Below are 24293 nucleotides of genomic sequence, written 5' to 3'. Positions count from 1 at the left end.
TGTGAAGTTCATGTCTTTCTGCCCCACTGACTTTTCTGGTGACTCTCTTAACATCTCCCTGTTATACACAATTCAGTGATTGCTTTATCTTTTAGGTACTATCCCCTACTCCTCTCTTGATTTTTGGAGTGTTCAAAATCCATATAGAGATCTGTCCATAATTTGGGACCTGAAAGTCTGCGGTATCTTTACCTCCAGTGATCCTTTTCCTCCATTACACTTGAGCCTCCTGTCCTGTGCTGTCCCTTTACCTTGTCAATTACCTCGAAATTGAAAATCTTCATTGTAAGCATCCCACTCTGAACACCATTCCCTGTCCTGTTACTTCTCCTCTAATGTTCCCACGGAAGCTACTCTCTGATCCTTGAGCCTATTACTTTGACTTCAAATATTGCTTATTATCTCTTCTCTTTAAAAAAAGAGATATCTCTTATGTCCCACTCTCTCCTATCTCTGCTCTCTTTCATAGCTACCTTTCTGGGAAGATTTTTAGGTTGTCATTTTTCTAATCCCTTACTTATTGTTTCCTCCTTTACAACACTCAATGAGACTTAATCCGCTAACCTGCTCATGTGTAAAGATCCACCATGTTTCCTAATCCAGTGGTCACTTTTCTACTCTTGAAGGTTTTACTTGTTTTCTTAGCAGCATTTAACTTGGTGGAGTACTTCTCAAAATGCCAACTGTAGCTGGGACACTGGTTTCAGGGAGAGGGTACCAGTAGGCTTCATTCAATGGATAGGCACAGCAGAAGTTTGGAAGGTCAGGATTTTGAGTGATTGGATATGCTAAGTTCAGAAGTGAGAAAACTTTCCAACCATTTTATGGTAGAGTGAGAATGAGAGACACAAAACTGATTTACTAGGCAGAATTAAGGGAGCTTCAATCTTTTATCTCTTGAAATGAGTTTTCCTAAGTCTGTTAGCAAGATGCCCAGAGGAAATTAATGAAAATTTGGCAGCTAAGTTGATGATATATGGCAATGAAGCCATGTGGATTATAGTATTAGAATTCTCTAGCAAGAGATAGTAGTTTTAAAAAATGCAATGACATGAAGCAAGAAAACACAGAACTGTAACATGTACCTTTATGAAAGGGAACAGGTCAGGAATTGAGAGTTAAATTGTCATCATCTCTACCTTAATGAAGTTAAAAAAAAATTCTGCCCTCCCACCCATCCCTCTTTATTGAGATGGGATCTTGCTGTGTTGCTCAGATTGGTCTTGAACTCCTGGGCTCAAGATATCCTCCTATCCTAGTTAGCAGGGACAACAGGCATGTGCCATGGTGTCCAGCTCAAAATTTCTTTTGACTACGTGAAAATGAACTTACTTATATCTTTTATTGTTCCTTTCTAAATTCTTGGGTTTGATAGCATAGGGGCTAAGAAGGGGTTAATAGAAGTAAGCTTTAGGAAATCTTACCCATTGTACAACTCATCAAAAAATTATAATGTGACCATGCACAGTGGCACATGCCTTTAATCCCAGGGAGTCAGGAGGTAGAAGCAGGAAAATCACAAGTTCTAGGCCAGTCTCAGCTATTTACTAAGGCCCTGTCTCAAAAAATAAAAAGGGCTGGGGTGTATCTTAGTGGTAAAGCACCCTTGGGTTTGATTCCCCAGTACTATACACACACAAAAAATGTTTAATGTGAATGAAGGTGTTTTGGTGGAATAATTAAAGGCATCTGTTTGAGAATGAGAACTTTTTTCATGACAGTTGATATTATTGATATTGATATTATTGTCTATCTGTCTGTCTACCTGACATCAAATCCACAGCTTTGGCAAAATTAACATCAGTGTACCAACTGATGTTCTGTTATGGCTATAATTGTTAAATAAGTTAACAGAAAAAGCTTTACAAAGTTAAATTCCTGCTATTTAGTAAGCATCCTTAATGAATGTATAATCTGACCTTCAGTGATGCCAATTTTCATAGTTACCTGTCCTGAATTCCTGATTTAAGGATTTATTTAGGCTTATTAACTAAGACACTTGGAGTTTGCTGTCAACATGAAATGGGAATGCAGAGTGATGAAAGTTTGGGGATGACAGGCTCTCCAGTGAGATTAATTATCAATTTAGGACTAGTAAGTCTGATGAGGGTTTAGGATAGATAGACCAGGTTTATACAGACTTTTTCAAGGAAGGAGCCCTATGTGTGTGGCGAGGGGCATTGTGACAGTATCTTGAGACACCTTCTGTGTACATCCATTCACTTCAGGGCAGGCACAGTTAGACGAGATGCTACAGGTAGTGGAAAGGTACAACTTTTTCTAGGTGTGTCTATATAGCACAGTAAATTAGGCATTGTTTGTGTCTATTCAGCTGGTGGCCAGACTTTTGTCAGTGAGTCAAACTGAAGAGTCTGGGTCACTGAAATCTCTTTGAGTGACTAGGTATTTTTTAAACCTCCTTGAATTATTTCTCAAACTCTTTTCTGTTTAATTAGAAAAAAAAATGTTTTGTTGTTTAAAAACACTTAAAAGTGTTTAGAATTCTCATATACAACTACCTAGTTCATTGTTAATGTTCATCTGTAAACCTTGGTGTTTTATTGTGTTATATTCTCCTTGTGATTAAAGGTTGGTACTAGACATACCATACACAGATTTTTAAAAAATGTTTTGAATTATTTTTAAAATAAATATGACCACTGGTTAGAATTATAAATGCATTAAGAGACTTGTTCAATAAGCCTACAGTAACCATATCATAAAATGAGTATAGGAGATTTTTTTTTTCTTAACAGCTGAATGTCACTCAGCTTAAGAACTTCTAGCATAGTCAAAGAGGGAAGTACTCACTGAATTTGTTTAACAGAAAATTTTAAAAATGGGAATTACCAGCTACTGAGCAATGAGAAATGAAGGTAAAACTAACTGAATTGCAGCATCAAAATATTCAACCTTTAGTGTGTGTCACAGTTTCATTGGGCAAGACAGATGTCATATACTGAGCAAAAGCATATGCTCAGCTCTCCCACCTGTGTATGATCTTTAGCCCCAACTTTAATTTATTTAAAGAAATTAGTACATCAGTCACATCTTGTAAAGCAAGTAGGACATAAGTCTGATCACCAAGTGCCAAAAAACTGTTGTAATGTTGATTTAATTGATCTCTCTCTCTCTCTCTCTTTAAAGAATCAAGAAAGTGTGATGTTTTAACATTGTTCTGCATGAGGTTTAGTAACAAAGTTTTTGTGGTTTCATTCATTTAAAGACGCTTGAAGAACAGCAAGGCGTCCACAGATGGACACCGGTACCTATTTCGGGGCCGGATCAATACTGAAGTGATGGAGGTGGAGAATGTGGATGATGGCACCGGTGAGTGATGTGGAGTGAAAATGGAATGCCAACAGTGAAGTCCCTTGGAAGACGGAGTTCTCACTTGAATAATTTATCTGCATGCATTAGACCTTAGGAATATTTTGTCAGAGAGCCATCAGGCTAAGGGAGGAGAAAGGTTGGGTAAATAAGTGCAGGTCTGTTGTGAACATGGAGAATTATGTTTGGCTGAAACTCTGCCTTAATACAAGAATACTGAGGGAAAGCTAAGTGGTGTTCTATCTGAGAATGCCCATTTTGCTTTAATCCCACAGGATGTGCACAATTCCTGTTTTATAGAGTATGTGTGTGGAAAATAACAGTTCTCTTAAGGTTGTACTTTGTTGTATCAGAATATGTATGACATTTTGTTCCTATAACAAATTCACCATAGAATGTAACAAACTGCAGATTTGTTTTTTTGCTGTACAACTGTGACTAATATAGACAGGCTGTCGCTTTGCTTAAGAGAGGAAAGTCTTGGGTAGAGATGATTTGTGTAATTTTAAATACCTTATTACTCAAAGATAGCACATTTTTGTTTAGTAAATTTTAAAGTATGGACTTTTGCGAGCGAGCTCATGTGAAGTTAAAATAAATTTTATTTTTGATTTGAAAGAAGTTGTCTATAAATTGAGTGCTTAGTAAATTGAATCACATTTTCCCCAATGATTTCTATTATAATTTCAAAGGTAGACTAGGCAGAGTGATAGGATGAAATAAAATATATTAATTGTTGCTGAGTGACTTTTGTTTTCATGTAGAGAGATGTCTTTATAATTCATTATAAGCATGGAATTGGGGCACAGTTCAGCTGTCTACCTCCCATATACCTCTTTTTTTTAAAAGAATTTTTAAAAAATTTTATATATTTTTTAAAATTTTATATTTTTTATTTAGTGTTGAGGATCGAACCCAGCGCCCCGCACATGCCAGGCGAGTGCACTACCACTTGAGCCATGCTCAGCCCCCCATGTACCTTTATTGTCATTCTGGGGTCCCAGTGAGAAGAATGCTTATCAAACCTGTTAGGGGTAGAGTTTTTTTTTTTTTTTTTTCAAATGCTCACTTGTGTGCTATTTTTCTATCCCATTGTGAGCATCATGACATATAGTCTCGTACTTAAAAGAGTGAACCATGATTGTGGCAATTAGGGGGAAAAGGCAGACATTGGGCAAAACTTGGAGGTGTTTGAGACTAGGAATCACCTGTGAGTCACATCATCTGTGGAGGGGCTTCTCATTGACTAACTATGAGACTAGAGTGTGGACCCATCAGACACCTGGCACAGGTGACCCATTTCAAATCCTTTTCTGTGCTGTAGGCTAATACAGTTGCAGATGTTACCAGCAGGCATACAGTTACCAGCAGGCAATATAGTTGCAGATGTTACCAGCAGGCATCCATAGCAGGATGGACCTATTATTTTTCCTAAGGTGGCAGTAATTCATTTTATGCTAAGACTATGTGATGACATTTAAAAACATCATCTGTCCAGAATGTTAAGATCCATCTTGCCTCAATAACCTGAATGTTCAAGAGGATGTACAGAGCCCACTTTGCCCAAGAGTCAGCAGACAGAACTCAAAACCTTGACTCTTTTTTTAAATTCGTCCTCTCTTTAATGGACCTCTCCCCTCCAGTTAGTCACTTCTTTTATTTTGTTTCTTTTTTTATGCTTTTCCATAGGCTTAGAGGTCCTGGCCTTACTTCCTGAGGGATGGAACCTCTACCCCTTGTGTTCCACTTCCTTCTCTATCCCATAAATGATGTGATCACCACCATTGGTACCATCTGCCCTGGTAGTCAAAGTGGAATTTTTATGATGGTGGTGGGAAACTGAGGCACTAGATGAAGAAGTAGAAGGGCACAGGGCCATTGGAGGTTTGGGCAGATAATGCAAAGTTAGGTGGACAGGGAGTGAGACCCTATGGGGAGTTACTTGGACAGAGATTTTACACAAATGGTCCTTGGATTCAGTCCCATCAAAAAATTGTCCTGGGGCTGTGAAGATTCCAGTCTTTGGGGCCTCAGTTCCTGGGGATAGGAACGTTTTAGAAGTCAGCCCAGTACCGTTGTGGTGGGTGAAGGTGGGACATTTACTTGTCATAAGTTAGTTGTTTGATGGAGACTCTTTGGGCAAATTTGTAAGGTTCAGCTTTCATTGAAATTCATTAGACTATTATTCACCGGGGCTGTTTTTCCAGACAACCATACATAAACAGTATGTTGCAGGAATTTGGCTGCAAACATTGTTGTTACAAGGTCACTTAGAGAATTGTCAGGCTCCAATTTTGTACCTTCTCCAGCTTCCTACAAGGAAATTGTAGTTTTCTCTTGGGTGTATCCACTCAGTCTCCGGGGGGAAAGTATATCCTCTATCAGTCTTGGAAATTCAAAAATAGAATTTTTTTGAATTTTGAAGATGAATAGGATCTTGAAAATCAATTAATATACTCTGTTAACATTTCCATTGATAGTGAAAATAAGGCTGGATTTAAGAACTCACTCAAGTTTTTCAGCTGTTTCACATAGAGCAGTGTGGGGCCAGGGTCAAGTTTGCTAGGCACCCATGTGTCCGTTCCTTGAGAAATAGAACAGCAGGTTGATAAGGTTTTAAATCCACAGTGACCAAGTGGGGAGCTGTAAGGAATGCCAAAATTGATTTGGGTTGTTTATTTTTCCTAAAAAGCCAATCTGGGTGCTCCACCAACTTTCTCCCTTTCTTGGTCGTTTCCATAATAGAAGCTGCTGCTGCTGCTGCTGCTGCTACTTCTTCTTTTAATTTTCATTGAATATTTTTAGTTACATATAACATTAGGATACATTCTGACATATTCACAAAAGCATGGAATATAATTTGCTCTAATTTAGACCCCAGCACTTCTTCCCCACTTCTGCCTCCCCCTGCTCCCCTCTCTACTGACCTTTCTGAAATATATATATATATATTTAATTTATACATATATCTAAATTCAAGTAGTGTCTTGTTCATGGTGGCGTGTTCATGTTGTGTACATAGGAAAGTTCCGTCAGATTTATACCACTGTTCTTCCCTGATCTGGTCCCTCCTTCCTCCTCCTCAGTCTCCTTCATAACAATGGAGAATTCCTCAGCCATGATGATGAATGACATTAGGACATTTGCTGGTAAATGCATGGAACTGGAGAGTTTCATGCTAAGTAAAATAAGCCAGTCCCTAATAGTCAAAGGTTGAGTGTTTTTTCTTTTCTTTTTTTTTTTAATATTTATTTTTTTTAGCTATAGGTGGACACAATATCTTCATTTTATTTTTTTAATGTGGTGCTGAGGATGGAACCCAGTGCCTCACGCATGATAGGTGGGCACTGTATCTCTGAGTCCCAGCCCCAGCCCCTGAATGTTTTTTCTGATATGCAGAAACTAATCCAAAATAGGGCTGAGGTGGGGAGAAAAAGAAAGGAAAAAAATGGGAAATCTATCAAAGTAGAGGAAATATCAGTAGAGCTACATTTCTTTTGTATGAACTCAGGTTTTAAGTCTGCTTATTAGATACATTGTGAATGGAGCTGCGATGCTGAAAGATCCAGGAAGAACTCAATGCTGCCCACCTGCCAAATACTCTCCACACCTGGACCCTGGATAAGTTGAATGAGGGGTGGGCAAATACTCTTACATTTATCTCCTATTGCCAAAATGTAAAACCAACAACTACTCCATATCTAGTTATAAATAATGAAAATGAATGGATTGAGACATATATATATATATAAGCATGTTGGAACTTTTGATGGAAAACTGAATAAAAAAGTTTTCCTCCAATTTGAATTATAGAAATACTGAATATTTTTATATGCTCTATGTGTAATTAAAATGTGTTTTTCCACTAAGAAAGAAGCTCTGTCAGAAAACTTAATTGCATTGATTTACCTCAAAACATGCAGAAGAAATAATTGCATTTGGAATGAGACTAAGCTCCCAGGTGACATGTAAATATCTCAAATCTTTTGAGAAATAAATGATTATAATTTTATTTACAATGCTTAATGATTTGTATTGTATCCTAGCTAATGTTAATGAAGAAAAATGTGATGAAATGGTGGAATGGCATGCTGAAGTACAAAAATTTATCTGTTTACTTACTGTTTCTTATGTTCAAGTAGATGTTAACCGTATAGTTTGTGACCAGAATCAGATTCCCTAGATACCAATTCTGACTTTGGTGAAACTTAATTCCTCTTTGAGATTTATTTCTGGCGATCTTGGATTGGTTGTGAGGCTATAAAATATATCTGACTTAAAAATTAAAGTAGGAAAGCTATTGAACTTTCTAGAATCAATTTTCATGGTGATTTTCATAATACATAATTTAAATGCTTTATAAAAAGTAGCATTAGATGTTGCTATTCTCTCTTAAGACCTAGTTTATTTGTGTGTGTGGACAGAGGGCAAACTGTTGACCTATATAGAAAATGTATTCTATAATTGAGTTTTGGCAGATCGTAGATTTCAATATAGTTGTCAAATTTGAATAAGATATATAGACTTTTTATTATTTTTTGATTTATTCTACAAATTATTAATTTGATACAATCCCATTTATTGATTCTTGATTTTACTTCTTGTGCTATAGGAGTCTTGGTGAGGAAATCGGTTCCTAAGCACACAAGGTGGAGAGTTAGACCTACCTTTTCTTCTATTATGCACAGGGTCTCTGGTCTAATGCTTAAGTCCTTGATCCACTTTGAGTTAGGGTGAGAGATAGGGATTTAATTTCATTTTGCTACATATGGATTTCCAATTCTCCCAGCACCATTTGTTGAAGAGGCTATCTTTTCTTCAATGTATGTTTTTGGCGCCTTTTTCTAGTATGAGATAATTGTATTTATGTGGGTTTGTCTCTGTGTCTTCTATTATGTACCATTGGTCTGCATGTCTGTTTTGGTGATAATACCAAGCCATTTTTGTTATTATACCTCTGTAGCATAATTTAAGGTCTGACTGTGATGCCTCCTGCTTCATTCTTCTTGCCAAGAATTGCTTTGACTATTCTGGGTCTCTTATTTTTCCAAATGAATTTAATAATTACTTTTTCTATTTCTATGAAGAATTTAATTGGAATTTTTAATAGAAACTGCATTATATCTGTATAACACTTGTGGTAGTATGGCCAATTTGACAATTCTGCCTAAGAGCTTTCCATTTTCTGAGGTCTTCTTTAATTTCTTTCTTTACTCTTCTGTGGTTTTCATTGTAGAGGTCTTTCAACTCTTTTTATTTTGTTAAAATAAAGAACTCTCAAGTATTTTATTTTATTTTTTGAGGCTATTGTGAATGGGGTAGTTTCCCTAATTTCTCTTTCAGTGGATTCATCACTGATGTGTAGGAACACATTTAATTTATGAGTGTTAATTTGATATTCTGCTACTTTTCTTAATTCATTTATTAGTTCTAGAAGTTTTCTGGTGGAAATTTTTAGATCTTCTAAATATAGAATCATGTCATCAGCAAATAGTGATAGAGTGAGTTCTTCTTTTCCTAATTATATCCCTTTAATTTCTTTCTTCTGTCTAATTGCTCTGGCTAGTGTTTCAAGGATGATATTGAATAAAAGTGGTAAAAAGAGGATGTCCTTGTCTTGTTCTAGTTCTTAAACAGAATGCTTTCAATTGTTCTACAGTTAGAATGATCTTGGCTTTGGGCTTAGCATAGATAGCTTTTACAATGTTGAGGTATGTTCCTACTATCCCTTATTTTTCTAGTGTTTTGAACATAAAATGGTGCTGTATTTTGTCAAATGCTTTTTTCTGCATCTATTGAGATGGTCATAAGATTCTTATCTTTAAGTCTGTTGATGTGATGAATTACATTTATTGATTTCCATATGAAGAACCAACCTTGCATCCCCAGGATGTACCCCAGTTGATTGTGGTGCACTCTCTTTTAAAATATGTTTTTGTATGCAACTTGCCCAAATTTTATTGAGGATTTTTGCATCTATGTTCATCAGGGATATTGGTCTGAATTTTTCTTTCCTTGATGTTCTTTGTCTAATTTTGGTATCAGGGTGATACTAGCCTCATAGAATGAGTTTGGAAGGGTTCACTCCTTTTCTATTTCATGGAATAATCTGAGAAATATTGGGTTAATTCTTCTTTGAAGGTCTTGTAGAATGTGGCTGAGAATCTGTTTGGTCCCAGGCTTTTCTTAATTAATAGGCTTTTGATGGCATCTTCTATTTTATTGCTTGAAATTGATCTGTTTGTGTATGTCCTCTTGATTCAGTTTGGGTATGTCAATGTCTCTAGAAATTAGTTGATATCTTCAAGCTTTTTTGTTGTACAGTAGTATAAAACTTCAACATAGTTTCTGATTGTCTTCTATATTTCAGAAGCATCCGTTATGATATTTCTTTTTCATCATGAATTTTAGTAATTCGAGTTTTTTCTGTCTTCATTAGCACAGGCAAGGGCTTATCAATTTTGTTTATTTTTACAAAGGCCCAACTTTTTGTGTTGTCAATTTTTTGAATTGTTTCTATTGATCCAATTTCATGGATTTTAGCTCTGATTTTAATTATTTCCTGTCTTCTACTGCTTTTGGGGTTCATTTTTAAAATTTTTCTAGGGTTTTAAGTTGTAATGTTAGGTTATTTATTTGTTGATTATTTTTCTTCTTTTAAGGAATAAGCTCAATGCAATGAACATTTCTCTTAGCACTGCCATCATAGTGTCCCAGAGATTTTGATATGTTGTATCAGTGTTTTCATTTACCTCTAAGAATTATTTTTTCTCCTCTCTGATGTCTTCTGCTATCCACTGTTCATTCAATAGTGTATTATTTAGTCTCCAGATGTTGAAGTAGCTTCTACTTTTTATTTTATCATTTATTTCTAATTTAATTTCATTATGATCTGATAGAATGCAGAATACTATTTCTATTTTTTTGTAATTGCTAAGAGTTGCTTTGTGGCATCATATGGTCTATTTTAGAGAAGGATTCATGTGCTGCAGAGAAGAAAATGAATTAGCTCTTGATGGATGAAATACTCTATACATCTGTTAAGTATAAATTATTGATTTTTTTATTGAGTTATATAGTTTCTTTGTTTAGTTTTTGTATGGTGTATCTCCTATAAAATTATAGGAGAGATGTGTTAAAGTCAACCAGTATTATGTTGTTGTGGTCCTTTTGATTCTTGAAATTGAGAAAGGTTTGTTTGATATACATAGATACTCCATTGTTTGGGGCACAAATATTTACAATTGTTGTGTCTTGTTGATGTATGATTCACCTAAGCAGTACAAAATGTCCTTCTTTTTGCCCTTTCTGATTAACTATGGCTTGAAGTCCACTTTATCTGATATGAGGACAGAAACCCCTGCATATTTATTTAATCCATGTGGATGATGTGTTTTTCCCCATCTTTTCACCTTCATTTGGTGGGTGGCTTTGCCTACAAGGTGAGTCTCTTGGAGACAGTATATTGTTGGGTCTTGTTTTTTAATCCAATCTGCTAGTTTATGTCTTTTTTTTATTATTGGTTGTTCAAAACATTACAAAGCTCTTGACATATCATATTTCATACATTAGATTCAAGTGGGTTATGAACTCCCATTTTTACCCCAAATACAGATTGCAGAATCACATCGGTTACACATCCACATTTTTACATAATGCCCTATTAGTAACTGTTGTATTCTGCTACCTTTCCTATCCTCTACTATCCCCCCTTAGTTTATATCTTTTGATTGATAAGTTTAACTCATTAATGTTCAAGGTTATTATTGAGATATTATTTGTGTTCCCAGTCATTTTGATTTATTTCTAGTTTTTAATTTGAATTAGTTTCTTCTTTGATTGGCTATTCTCTGGTTTTTATTTTTTTAATTTTCATTTCATCTTCATGGAATATTTTGTTGAGAATATTCTGAAGTATAGGTTTTCTGGTTGCAAATTCTTTTAATTTTTGTTTACCTGGGAAGGCTTTTATTTTCTCTTCAAATCTGAAGCTTAATTTTGCTGGATATGGTATTCTTGGTTAGCATCTGTTTTCTTTCAGAGCTTGGTATATGTTGTTCTAGGACCTCCTAGCTTTGAGGGTCGGGTTGAAAAATCTGCTGAGATACAAATTGGCTTCCCTCTATATGTAATCAATACTTTTCTTTCAGGGTCTTTAAAATCTATTCTTATTCTTTATGCTAAGCATTTTGACTATAATGTGCCTTGGTGTGGATATGTTATAATTTTGTACATTATGTGTCCTGTGAGCCTCTTGTATTTGATTTTTCCATTTCATTCTTCAGGTTTGGGAAATTTTCTGATATTATTTCTTTGAAAAGATTGTGCATACCTTTGCTTTGTACCTCCGTGATTTCATCTATCTCAATAAATTCGTAAATTTGGTCTTTTCATGTTATCCCATATTTCTTGAAATTTCTGTTCACGGTTTCTTAACATCTTCATTGTGTGGTTGCCTTTATTTTCAAGATTATATACTTTGTCTTTATTGTTTGAGTTTCTGTCTTTGAAGTGATTTACTCTGTTGGTGATACTTTCTGTTAAATTTGGTTTATTGTTTCCTTCATTTTCAAGGATTTCAGGGTTTTTTCCCCCAGAATCTCTGCCTGTTTATTGGAGTAATCTTTTGCTGCCTACATTTGCTCTCTTTTATCATCGTTTACTTTGCAGATCATTTGAACTATGTACATTCTGAACTCCTTCTCTGACATTTCTTCTATTGTGCTATTATTGTAGCATCTTGGTTTGTTTGGGGCACTTTTTTCCCTTTTTTTTTTCTTCATGTTTTTCATTTTTCTTGCCCTCTAGCAGTGTGGATCCAAGATATTGCATTTTTCTACCTATAGGCTTACAGTGTCTCTGAAGGTTTCCAATACCTTGAGTTTGGGGGGGAGATCAATATTAATAGCACCCTGTGTAAACAATATGCAATCTTAAGCCAGATAGCTTGTATTAAGATGTTTACTGTTTAGCAATAAACAGAAATTTTGTGTTCGATTATTATCAACAATATAAACGGTAGGTTTGCAAAAGGGTCTACAGTTACTAATGGTGGACAAAGAGAGAATTCGGGGGATGTAGGATGTGGTGTTTATGAGGTAGGCAGTGAGAATATAGAGGTATTAGATCATAGGATGAATGATAGAGTAATCAAAAGTGGTTGGCTGTTAGCAGGAGAAAAGAGAGATTCAGGGAAACAGATAAGTGAGAGGAAAATATAGAGAAAGAGTAAGATTAATTAATTTAAAAAGTAAAAATAAGAAGAAAAAATTGGAAAACATTAAAAAGAAAAAAAATGAAATAAAAGAATATACAACAACTGTAGTATATACAAACTGTAACACTACAAACTGTAATAGTACAAACTGTAGTATATACAAACTGTAATAGTACAAACTGTAGTATATACAAACTGTAACACTACAAAATGTAATAGTACAAACTGTAGTATATACAGTACAAACTGTAATACTACAAACTGTAGTATATACAAACTGTAATAGTACAAACTGTAGTATATACAAATTGTAATAGTACAAACTGTAATAGTACAAACTGTAGTATATACAAACTGTAATAGTACAAACTGTAGTATATACAAACTGTAACACTACAAAATGTAATAGTACAAACTGTAGTATATACAGTACAAACTGTAATACTACAAACTGTAGTATATACAAACTGTAATAGTACAAACTGTAGTATATACAAACTGTAATAGTACAAACTGTAATAGTACAAACTGTAGTATATACAAACTGTAATAGTACAAACTGTAATAGTACAAACTGTAGTATATACAAACTGTAATAGTACAAACCGTAATAGTACAAACTGTAGTATATACAAACTGTAATAGTACAAACTGTAATACTACAAACTGTAGTATATACAAACTGTAATAGTACAAACTGTAGTATACTATTCAGACATTCCAGCCTTCAGTAGTCTGAAGCTCTTGATGCCTGGTCCTGATCTACACAGTACAGAACAGCTCTCCCAGGCAGTCACACAGGGTCCTGATGCTCAGCCCTCAGACTTCCAGAGAGAGAGGTTCCTGATTGGGAAGTCAAAGAGTCGGGGTGGGAGAGACAGTTCAGAGATTAGAGGTCAGGAATTGTAGGTCCACAGACAATGTAAAGGGCTATTAGCACACCTAGCAGGGAGACCTCAGGTGTAACCAAGCCTGCAGAGAACTTGGTGATGGTCTTCCAGGCCCTGGCTGTTATCCCTAGATGAAAGCAGGAACTCTCAGTGGCGGCAGTGGCGGAGGCAACCTGTAGGTACCTTGATGTTGGGTTTCCAGGCCCTGGCCGGTGTCCAAAGATGGAAGCTGCTCCTACTAAAGATGTTGATAACATCCACGGAGGTAATCCACTTGGACACTACCACTTTCAGAGATGAGGCAGTGAGGGCAGGCCATGCAGTTGCGATGGGCAGCCTGTTTAAGGATGCAGCTCTGTGATGTGCACTGCCACCACCTATAACAGCACACAATGCAAACAACATACACCCTTAAATCAAACAGCGCCTATGAAGGTGTCTATAGTTTTATTGTAATAATAATAAATTATGTGATCAATTTTTGTCTATAATATATAAAGTACATTTGCAAAAGGGTTTACAATTTCAAATGGTGGACAAAGAGAACAGAAGTGGTATAGGATGTGATGTTTATATAAAAGAAGTATAGGAGGAGTGAAAGAGGGATTAATAGAGGTTGGCTGTTAGCAAGAGTAAAGAAAATCCAGGGAAATGTGAGAGAAAAAATGTAGATGATCTGAAAAAATTAAAAATAGAAAGAAAAAGTAAAAATAAAAGAGTACCCAACAAAATGGTAATACAGTATTCACATACCCCAGTCTTCAATAAACTGATGTATGAAAAAATATAAAATATATTGGTTTCAAAAATGGTAGACATGTGAAAGAAAAAAAGAAAAAGAAAGGTAAAAATAATCTCTGAAAAAATCGAAAAATTGTTTCTATTGGAGATCAGAAGTTTCTCGGATTACCTTCTCAACATGAACATGAGGTTGTCTGGTCTATGATACTAGCTCCACCCGCAGGATGGGTGGATTGCTAGGGTGAGAGGGTTCATCACGGAGGTGGAACCACTGGAGGCAAGGTGTAGGCTTAAGTATGGTTCGATCTCTTTGCTGGGTGCCAATTGGCTGGAGATTTTTACCTCATCATACCTCCAGGGTCCAGCCGTTGCAGGTATATGTTGCAAGACTGCAGTCAGGAATCCTCTTTGAATTCCACTTGGGTGGTGTAGGAGCCTGTTCGTAGTCCATTGCTTCACCCGTGGACCTGAGAATTCCTGGTCTCTGATTCAGTCTCGGAGCTCAATCTCTCCTTATTCCTGCCCTTTGGAATTCTCGGTCAGGTGCTTCTCTCCCTGGTCCTGGAAGCAGCCGTTTTGGAAGCAGAGGAGGAAGCCAGGTGCGTTTCTTCGATCATTATTCTCCTTGTGTAAACCTCTCTCTATGCTTGATTTTCTCCTGGTCACTTAGGCACGCTCGCTGTCATGCAGTGTGGGTTTGCCAGGCTTGTTTTCTGGGCCAGACTGGGCTCTGCCAGTACTTGGCTTTTGTAGCTGTCCGCGCAGTGCCGCGCAGTGCCGCGGGGCCACTGCAGAATGGTTCCTCCTGTTGTTCTCCGCATACCAAGGGAAAAATGGCGGCTTCCTTCCCGCTCCTGGATACCGCACAGCACAGCTTACTGTTGTTTCAGGCAGTGACTTTGATCTCTAAACTCTCTGTACCCCGACTCACCTCAGTTTTCCCAAGAACGAGAGTTCCTTTGTTGCTTTCTGTGTTCACGCAAAGTCTGCTTTGGCTTTTGCCTCCAGCCGCTCCGCTATCATGGCTCTGAGGCTGGCGATTTTCTTGTTTTATTATATTTATTATTTCCCTTGTTTTATTATATCTGCTCTCCTGGGTCCCCGATCAAATTACACATGACTCTGGCCAACCGCAAGGGGTTCGGTGGCAGAAGACTTCTGGTCCCGTGCCAGGAGCCCCCCCAACCCCAAGCAGCCTTGTTCTAGAATTGGAGAGGAGAACGGTCTGGGGCAGGAGCTGCACAGCAACATGCCTCCCCACCACGCTCCTCTACTACGGGGGCCAGGGACTGTTCTGGGAGGGCAACTGATGGGGAGGGGGTGCCTTGGCCACTCTTGCCCATGGGCCTTGCTATAATTCCCCAATCTGTTTTGAGTGTCCAGTATTAAATTCCAGTAAAGTCTCCCCAAATTCTTGAATTCTTGATCATTCAATAAGATACTTCATGTCTTACTGCTTAAAAGGTGCCAGTTTGCCTTTCTTGGTTCACACCAGAGAGCCACCATGGAAGCCTCTATTCCACCATCTTGTCACTATCCTCGACATTTTCTTATTCTTAAGATGTTTTTTAAAAGTAAGATGTTTTTTTAAAGAAAAAATTCCACTTTTCATTTTTAACTTGTGTTTAAGATATTAGACATATTGCATATAAAATTAAATATTGTTTCTAAATGATATTTTTAAAATTTTTTTTCAATTTTTCTTTTTATGTGTCGGTTTTAAACTGTGTAAGACCATGAGCTGTGTAATTTTTTGTTTTTTTTCATTAAAGTGTTATCTTACTGATTGTTTTCTTTAACTTCATGTCTTATTGCCAAATAAGCATAGTTTTAAATTGGTGCCTAATGGTTAATTGAGTAAACCAAAATTACCTTAGCAATTATAACATTAGCTCATATGCTACATCAAATATATTTGTAATTAAAAAATAAGAATAAATTTACAATGTTGAAAAGAGGACGGAAAGCATAATAGTTACTTCTGATACACTTAAAATTTGAACATTATTAATTTAAGGGAATTATTTAAGAATACAAAAAGTTTGAGGATTGAGCTACTTTTTAGCATTATAATGAAAAGTCAGTTGGAACCTTTTTTTAATGTATTTATTATTGCTGTAAATAATATCCTCTATTATTTTGGATGCCAGAAAAATGTCTGCTATTATTTGATAAAAATCAAAGAGTTATTACAAAAATATGTTATATAACATTAAATATTCTACTTATGAGTAAATTGTAATTTTAAAGGTTTACTGTTGATTACCAGAATGAGGACTGACTACATTATGTAGACACCAGTTACTTGTTGTTTTAATAATAAATATTTTAAATAATAAATATTTTTACATTTTTTTTTCTGTTAATCTTTTTGAGTGTATATAATACTTGGATATTATCCATCTTATTAATGCAAAAATATTGACAGGGTACCCACATGTCCACTGAGATTTCTAGTATATCAGTTTTGGATAAACCTTATCTCATTAAATGAAAGTGAGTTGAATTAAGTGTGAGAATTTGCAAATTGTGTAGCTTTGAGCAATAATAACATGTTCAGATCTGACCCTTGGATTTTTCTGATTCTGGAAAAAATCAGTGACTTTAGAGACTATCAAACTGTAGTCACAGGACAAGCAGGAAGCAGTAGACAAGACCAGAGTGGCGGGAACATATTACAACATTGTGGAAAACGTCCTCAGCTAAGTGAGCAGGGATATTACAGGACCCATCTTGCTGCTCACGGCCCAGATGGGAGATAAGATATATAGTCAAGGAAGGAGACTTTATTTGAAAAGCTAGTAGGTTAAGAAGATAGAAGTTTCTTACCCAAAGTCCATCTTTCTGGGAAACTAATTCAGGAGTGGTTTATTTCAACAATTCGTGGGTATTGCCAGAATGGTAGGCACCTTTTCACAGCTGGTGTGCCATATGATGCATACCTACCTGATCCTAGTAGTTCCCAGTTGGTTTCCAGTTCTGCAAATTTCAAGAAAAATGATTAATATTTCCATCAATGCTGAGCTTCAGGCATAGAAGAAATCTACATATTTTGACTTGATTCAGTGGCAAGACACCAAAGCCTTTTGAGCTAAATGTGGCATGATGAAAAAAATAGTAAAGTAAGTGCCAGCAGGGTGAGAAGAGGGCAGTGATGTGACTTGAGTAACCCAGGAGGGGAAGGAAGGAAGAGCCGGGTTCTAGAGGTGGTAGGCCCAGGGCATACACCTGTCCATGTCAGGAGCATTACCTGGATGACTTTGGTGTTTGAACTAGTTGTCTCTTGTGCTCTGTGGGAGGAATTTGTTGTGCTGATTTTAAAGTAAGTCCAGGCAGGTGCAGTGTAATTCCAGTAATTCCAGTGTAATGCCTATAATTCCAGCTTCTGAGGAGGCTGGGGCTGGAGGATTGTGAGTTCAAAGCCAGCCTCGGCAATTTAGTGAGACCTTGTCTCAAAACAAAAAACAACAACAACAACAAAAAAGACTTTGGATGTTTAAACTGTTTAAACACCACTGGATTGAATCCCCAGTAATACACACACACACACATACACACACAAAACAAAACAAACAAAAAAATAAAGTGTAATGTTTAGTACATAGGCTACATGTGGCTACTTTGGTTTTCTTCATCTAGAGTTATTGCTTAAATGGTAATAAATGTGGGATCTTTTAAAGTGCAGTGCAAGGTTCACTTAGCTAATCACGGATACTGGTCTTACAGGGAAACAAATTGTGGTTGGGCGGAGGGGTTGTTAACATGAATAATCTGAATATTTTTTTAACAATTTTTTTCTACCAGTTTATTATAATTTCTTACTTGTTTATTTTTGTAGCTATTAAGGAGGGTTCAGAGTATAATTATGAAATAAATAACTTTTATTTTCCCTCTGCCCATTAGTACTTAAACTGACATGCATTATGAGGTTGTGCTGCTTTGCACAGAATGTGAACGTGAATCAAATATGTAAAAGGAAGAAGAAAAGTACAAAAATTATAATGTCTGATATAATTCTATTCTAAACCAAATGTAACCTGGGAGTTTGAAAGACCCACAACTCTACAACATCATTTGATAGTGAATTTGGGGAATTAATAGTCTAAGAGCAGGTAATATGTGATGACATTTGGGTACGAATGAAAGATTGTGGGAAGCATATTATCAGAAACGGAGTGCCAAGAACCTCTGCTTCTGTTCAAAACTTACTAAGCAAAATCAATCATTTGAGAGAGGACTCACCAAGCCACAGTGTAAGTGCTATATAGAGTCATTCTCTAAGCCACCTTTAACCTTTTTCTGGCTTCCCTCTTGTCTGTGGCCATGGCTACTCAATAAATTTTAGGGGAGACAAATGAAAAAGGTCACTGTTTGAGTCAGATTTTTTCACTGCTGTGATTAAAGGATCTGATTAGAACAGCTGTAAGGAGGAAAAGTTTATTTGAGGGTTTACGGATTCAGAGGTCTCAGTCCATAGAAGGCTGGCTCTATTTCTCTGAGCTTGAAATGAGGTTAACATCATGGAGGAGTGTCTGGCAGAAAGAAGCAGCTCACATCATGATGATCAAGAAGCAGCGAGAGACTCCACCCTCCAGATACAAATATATACACCAAAGCCTCACTCCAATTCCCACCTCCTCCAGCCACGCCTTACCACTTTAGTTAATCCCATCATTAACTCACTGATTAGGTTGAGGCTATAATCCAGTAATCCTCCAAAGCTTCTTGCATTGTTTCACATATGAGCTTTTGGAGGACACCAATATAAAATGTAACAGTCACTTCAGTTGCTACAGACCCTGACACAGCCCTTTGAACTCCATTATTCTGTCTTGGAACCTTTGTTTCAGAGTGGTCTGCACTGTCTTGGCCAGTAAAGTTTTCTTACAAGTTTTGACACTGTAATCTACCTGTTGGTCAGAGAGCGGCCATAGAGGGCTTCCTGGGGACATTCACAAATCCATCTTCATGATTTAGACAAAATTGTGATAACATAACAAATAGAAACAATTTGATGTGCACTCATCTTCAAGGAAATTATTTTGTGAGTCTTTATTCATGAGAATTAATGTGGTTTTCAAAGAATGTGTTTCAACTACATGTCATGATAATGGTTTGGTATTTGTGTTTCCCCATTTTATGGCAGCTTTGGCATATCCACTTGTTATGTGTTTTATTGACTTATTCTTACCGTGCTGTTTATTAAATAATAGAGTATTTTTCTGTGGGTACAAATTGTTCCTGAAATCTTTTATTGCTTTAGAAACTTTAACAATATTTTTGGACATACAGCAAATGAATGTTAATAAGTTTGTAGTGTTTATTTTTATTTAATATGTTATGAGTTAGGAAAGTTACATAATTGAGCACTGACTACATCCAACATATAGCTGTTTCTTTAGTTTTTTTAAGTCTTCATACAAAAGCAAAACTATCTTGAAGAATTTTGTGGTCTTGAAACTTTCATGAATTGAATGATCAAGTTGATATGATATTATACTTTATATTTTGCTTATTGGCCTTTGCGCATTAATTTCCAGCTGATTTCCACAGCAGCGGACACATTGTTGTTAACGGTTGGAAGATACATAATACAGCAAAAAATAAGTGGTTTGTGTGCATGGCAAAAACACCTGAAGAAAAGCACGAGTGGTTTGAAGCTATTTTGAAAGAAAGAGAACGACGAAAAGGTGAGTATATGAATTAGGCCCTGTGATTTTTTTTTGTTGTTGTTGTTTGTATGAAGATTGTAACTTGCACTAGAGCAGATAACTGGAAAAAGTTATGAGAATGTGGACTGATAAATTGCCGCAGTCTGGCTGCAGCAAAATAACCGGGGGGGGGGGGGGGGGGGGGGGGGTGACGAACTACTTGTGTAGATTGATGCAGCAGGAGTAGGAGCCGTTTATTGTAGGACAACAGAGGTATTTATACATTTTACACAGCTTATCTAATTAGCATAAAATAGATACAGCAGTCAACCAATAAGGAATCTCCACACTTAATGGCTCGCTTTTGTTACTTCATAAACCACTCCCTCTGGCATTTTGCCAGGCACCATGCAGACTTGTTTACAGACTCTAACATTTCTCTGGCAAAATAACAGGTGCCAATCTGACTTGTTTATAGACCTTAACAACAAATAGTATTCACTTTGATTTGCTGTGTGATATAAGGTCTACCGTAAAATATTTTTGAATAATTAACAGTATTGTTAAATATTTAAAAGGGAAAGTTTTTATAAAGTTAGCAACATAATTATAGTATAGATGATAATGTTTCACAGTGACAATGTTTTAGTTTCACTTATTTTAACAGTTGTTCTGTTACTGGGCACATAATTCTTGTGGCCTCCAATGCAGAACACAAAGTCTTCCTTTAACCAGACTTCGTTAATGTATCATAATGAGGGCTGGGGATGTAGCTGAGTGTTAGAGCACTTGCCTAACATGTGTGAGATCATGGGGTTGATCCCCAGCATCTAAAAAAAAATACACATAGATATAGATATTTTATCTATATCTACAGATAAAAAGAAATATAGAAAGAGATATGTAGTAGTGTCATAGGATCTTTCTGTATATTTAGGACTCTATGTTTAATAGTGTGATGAAAATCCTTTGATCAAATATGTTAGCTTTCTAGTTGTAAATTAAGTCCCTTTGTGTGTGTGTGTGTAAATACATATATGTATATGTATGTGTGTGTGTGTATATATATATATACACACACACACTTGAGATATTCTCAGCATGTCATTGAGAATTTTTTACTGGTAAAAAATTTGTTCAATTAGGAGTCCTAGGTAAAAATTTGTTTCATGCTTTTAGAAAGATTTTCAAAAGATATTTGAGCTGGCAAATATTCACTTGTGTGAAGCTTATTGACAAGCAAACATGTGCAGTTCAGCTCAGAAATAGAAATACTTGTATTTCTTTACCAATTGATTTCTTAATTGTTAGCAATCATGGCACTGCTGATTACCCTTCCTAAGATTTGGGAACAAAACTGCTCTTGGTAATGAAATTTCAAGACAAAAGAGCTTTCTTCTATCTTCAGGTGTTTCCCCTTGAATATACAAAGTTTCAACTTTAAATATTTGTAGTTTACATCTGTATAAGAATTTGCAAAGCATTTTGAAATCCTTATTCCTTTGATTCATCGTGGATGAAGAATCTGACAGAGAAATTTAAAAGTTATAGATTCATACCTGACTCCTAAAATTGCAATTTTTCAAGTAGAAAACCAAATAAACTCAAAGAAGAACTGAATTTCTCATCAAGTTGAAACTTAAATTTTTTTTTCTAGAAAAACTTTGTCTTAAGATACCCAAGATAAAATATTGAAAGCAAAAGAGTGAAAAAAATTAAAAAGCACATTTTATAAAATAGGGAAATTGTACAAAGTTAGGCTCTGATCCTGTGGTATCATTCATTATTTTTGGTAATTGTTAAAGGCTCCTGTATTGGAAAAAATTAAATTTTAGTAGAAATTTTTGTAGCTTAGAAGACTAAAAATAATTGAAATATTTCTTATAACAGTCCTTCCTCTGGCCTATCTGCTGACTTAGTGTTGCTGGTTCCAATATTTTATCTTTGGCACTAGCTTCTAAATAGATTCCTTTCTTGGGTTATCTATTCCCAGTAGATTAACTTCCACTTTACGCTGCCAGTTTCCCAATCTTCATGTCCAGCCTTTGTCCTCTGTCCCAGGCTCTGTACTTGTGCATTCTGTTGACCCCAGATTCCACTCAACACTCTGAGCACGGATGGACTCCTTATTGCTTGGATGTCTCTGCCCGGAAGCATCCCTATCTACTTCCTCTCATCAAACCCTGGAACATCCTGATTTCTTCTCTCTCCTTTCCACCTACATTTGATCAGGTGCTGTGACCTATCATGACCACCCCCCATCTATTTCTCCATTTCATCTTTCTTGCCCTAGAACCCTTATTGTTTGCAGGATCTTGGACTTGCTTAAACTTTCAGTTTCCTCCAAATGGTCTCTGTATTAGTCAGCTTTTTGTTGCAATGACCAAAATACCCTACAAGGACAACTTGAAAAAGAGAAAAAGTTTATTTTGTAGCCTTTGAGGGCAACAACCCCAATGACGTACTTGTTCCAGCCATGGCCCCTGCCTATAGTTACCACCCAGTAGTTCATTCATATTATGAATCCATCAAATGAGTTAATCCACTGATGAGGTTACAGCTGTCATAATCCAGCCTTTTCCTAAAATTCCCATCTCTGCACCTTGTTGCATTGGGGAACATGCTTTGAACACATGCGCTTTGTGGGGGGACATTCCAGATTTAAGTCATATAACATTCTTCCACTTTGTAAATCCTAACCCCCTTCAGTTTGTTCTCCACATTGTCCTCTTAGCTTTGTTTCCAAAACAACAGAACTCTCTTTCCTATGCTGTACTGCCTTTTCTTTCCTGCTAGCTAAAACACAGATGTTTCCCCCTCTTCTAAGTTGAAACTATAAGCACCCTCCCTAACCCACCAGCACATCTCCTGCCTTCTTGCCTAAAACCCAGAACTCTAGTGCCTCTGTGTTGCTCGACATTTGTTAGCTCTTGCAAACACTTTATGTAGAAATATCTATTTGTAGTGGTGTTCTTAAATATGGCCCTCCTGTGAAAGATTTCTTAACGTTTTCCAGGTAGAGATGTGGTACCCTGAATATTTCTTTATTTTATCACAATTTCCCCTTCACAGGGATGCCTAGGACCGCCATGCCTGATAATGCTCCTGTTATCTGTTGCTCTCACTCCACTGGCTAAACTGTGTTCATTTAGGGTATGATTGTACAAAGGCGCTCTGTGTTCTGGGAATCTTGTATTGACTATCTACCTAGCATTATCATGAATTTCTTGAAAACTATGCCAAATCTTAAGAGCTGTATATCCATACACTCCAGCCCATGGTAGACACATAATAAATGCTCCTTTAATGAAGGCATAAGCTAATGAATGAAGAGATTTTTTCAATTATATGTCCTTTGTGTCATTTTTGATAGGTTTAAAACTAGGAATGGAGCAAGACACCTGGGTAATGATCTCTGAACAGGGTGAGAAACTTTATAAAATGATGTGCAAACAAGGAAATCTGATCAAAGACAGAAAAAGGAAATTGACTACGTTCCCTAAATGCTTCCTTGGAAGGTAAGGTTGGTAACCTGGGCGCATATACTTCTTTATGTTTACCCTCTCACATGTTAACTTTACTTATTTTTTTCCTCTTTTAAAAATATTACTTAAAGCATTTTTGAATACTTGTTTATGATCTACATTTTCTGGACCATGGCCAGATGAGGGAATGGAAAAGAGAGCCAGGATCCTGTAGATAACTTAAAGCATCCATCCCTTCATCTATGACTTCAGTAGTATCTGATCTACCAAGTTCTGAGTGTGAAGTGGAGGTTGGGGCGAGGCAGAGAGTGGTCTGAAAGCTGATGTGTTTGTAGGGGACAGAATGATGAGTCTGACATGGAAACGCACGTAGGGCTTGAAAATCAGAGTTGACGGTGGATTCAGATGAGGGAATACTGGAGAGTGAAAGGCAAACAGTCCAAACTCCCAATCAATTTGGAATTCAGACAGCTGGGTTCAGGGGGAAGGGGAACAGATAAAGAGTCTAAACTAGTGAGTCGCGTGAGGGGCCAGGCACCATGGATGATGTCTCATTTGTTTTCTGCAGACCGTGCTAAGTGGAATTCTCTGGTTTAATCAGTGCAAAAGTAGTGAGAAGGGTATCTGTTTCAGTTTGCTCTCCTTAGGCTAGATTCTGTGCTTGCCTCTTTCTCTGTACATAATTTCCAATAGACTAATACATACCTGCGAGTTAAATGCCTTTATTCTTTTTTAAAGATGCAGAAACTATGGATCAGTGATCTTAACAAGTTTATATAATTTCTCAATGTTGAGTCCATTAAAGTAGACTGTGACGGTAGTTCAAAGCACGGACCGCTATCTTCCTTTTTCAGTTCAAATCTTGGTGCTGTCACTAGCTAGTCATGGGATTTGGAAAAGTTAAGTTTCTGTTTCTTCTAGAAACACGGAGATGATTGTAGTGCTTACCTGCAGTGCCCATCAGCATGTCTTTTAAACT

At 36.5% G+C, this 24293-nt stretch overlaps 1 protein-coding gene across 1 annotated transcript in view; it reads left to right on the top strand.

Moving 5' to 3' along the window:
- The window catches only part of Prex2 (phosphatidylinositol-3,4,5-trisphosphate dependent Rac exchange factor 2), a 272774-nt gene that overhangs the window by 91729 nt on the left and 156752 nt on the right, over positions 1-24293 (top strand). Inside the window, exons 8-10 of the mRNA XM_076836448.1 lie at positions 3227-3330; positions 19719-19868; positions 23203-23347. Of these exons, the coding sequence (XP_076692563.1) occupies positions 3227-3330; positions 19719-19868; positions 23203-23347 (399 nt within the window). The remainder of the gene's footprint in view (positions 1-3226; positions 3331-19718; positions 19869-23202; positions 23348-24293) is intronic.

This window comes from Callospermophilus lateralis, chromosome 16 (genome assembly GCF_048772815.1).
Source record: "Callospermophilus lateralis isolate mCalLat2 chromosome 16, mCalLat2.hap1, whole genome shotgun sequence".
Lineage (NCBI taxonomy): Eukaryota > Metazoa > Chordata > Mammalia > Rodentia > Sciuridae > Callospermophilus > Callospermophilus lateralis.
Note: the sequence above shows the minus strand (reverse complement) of the source record. Positions and strands in the feature narration are given on the sequence as shown.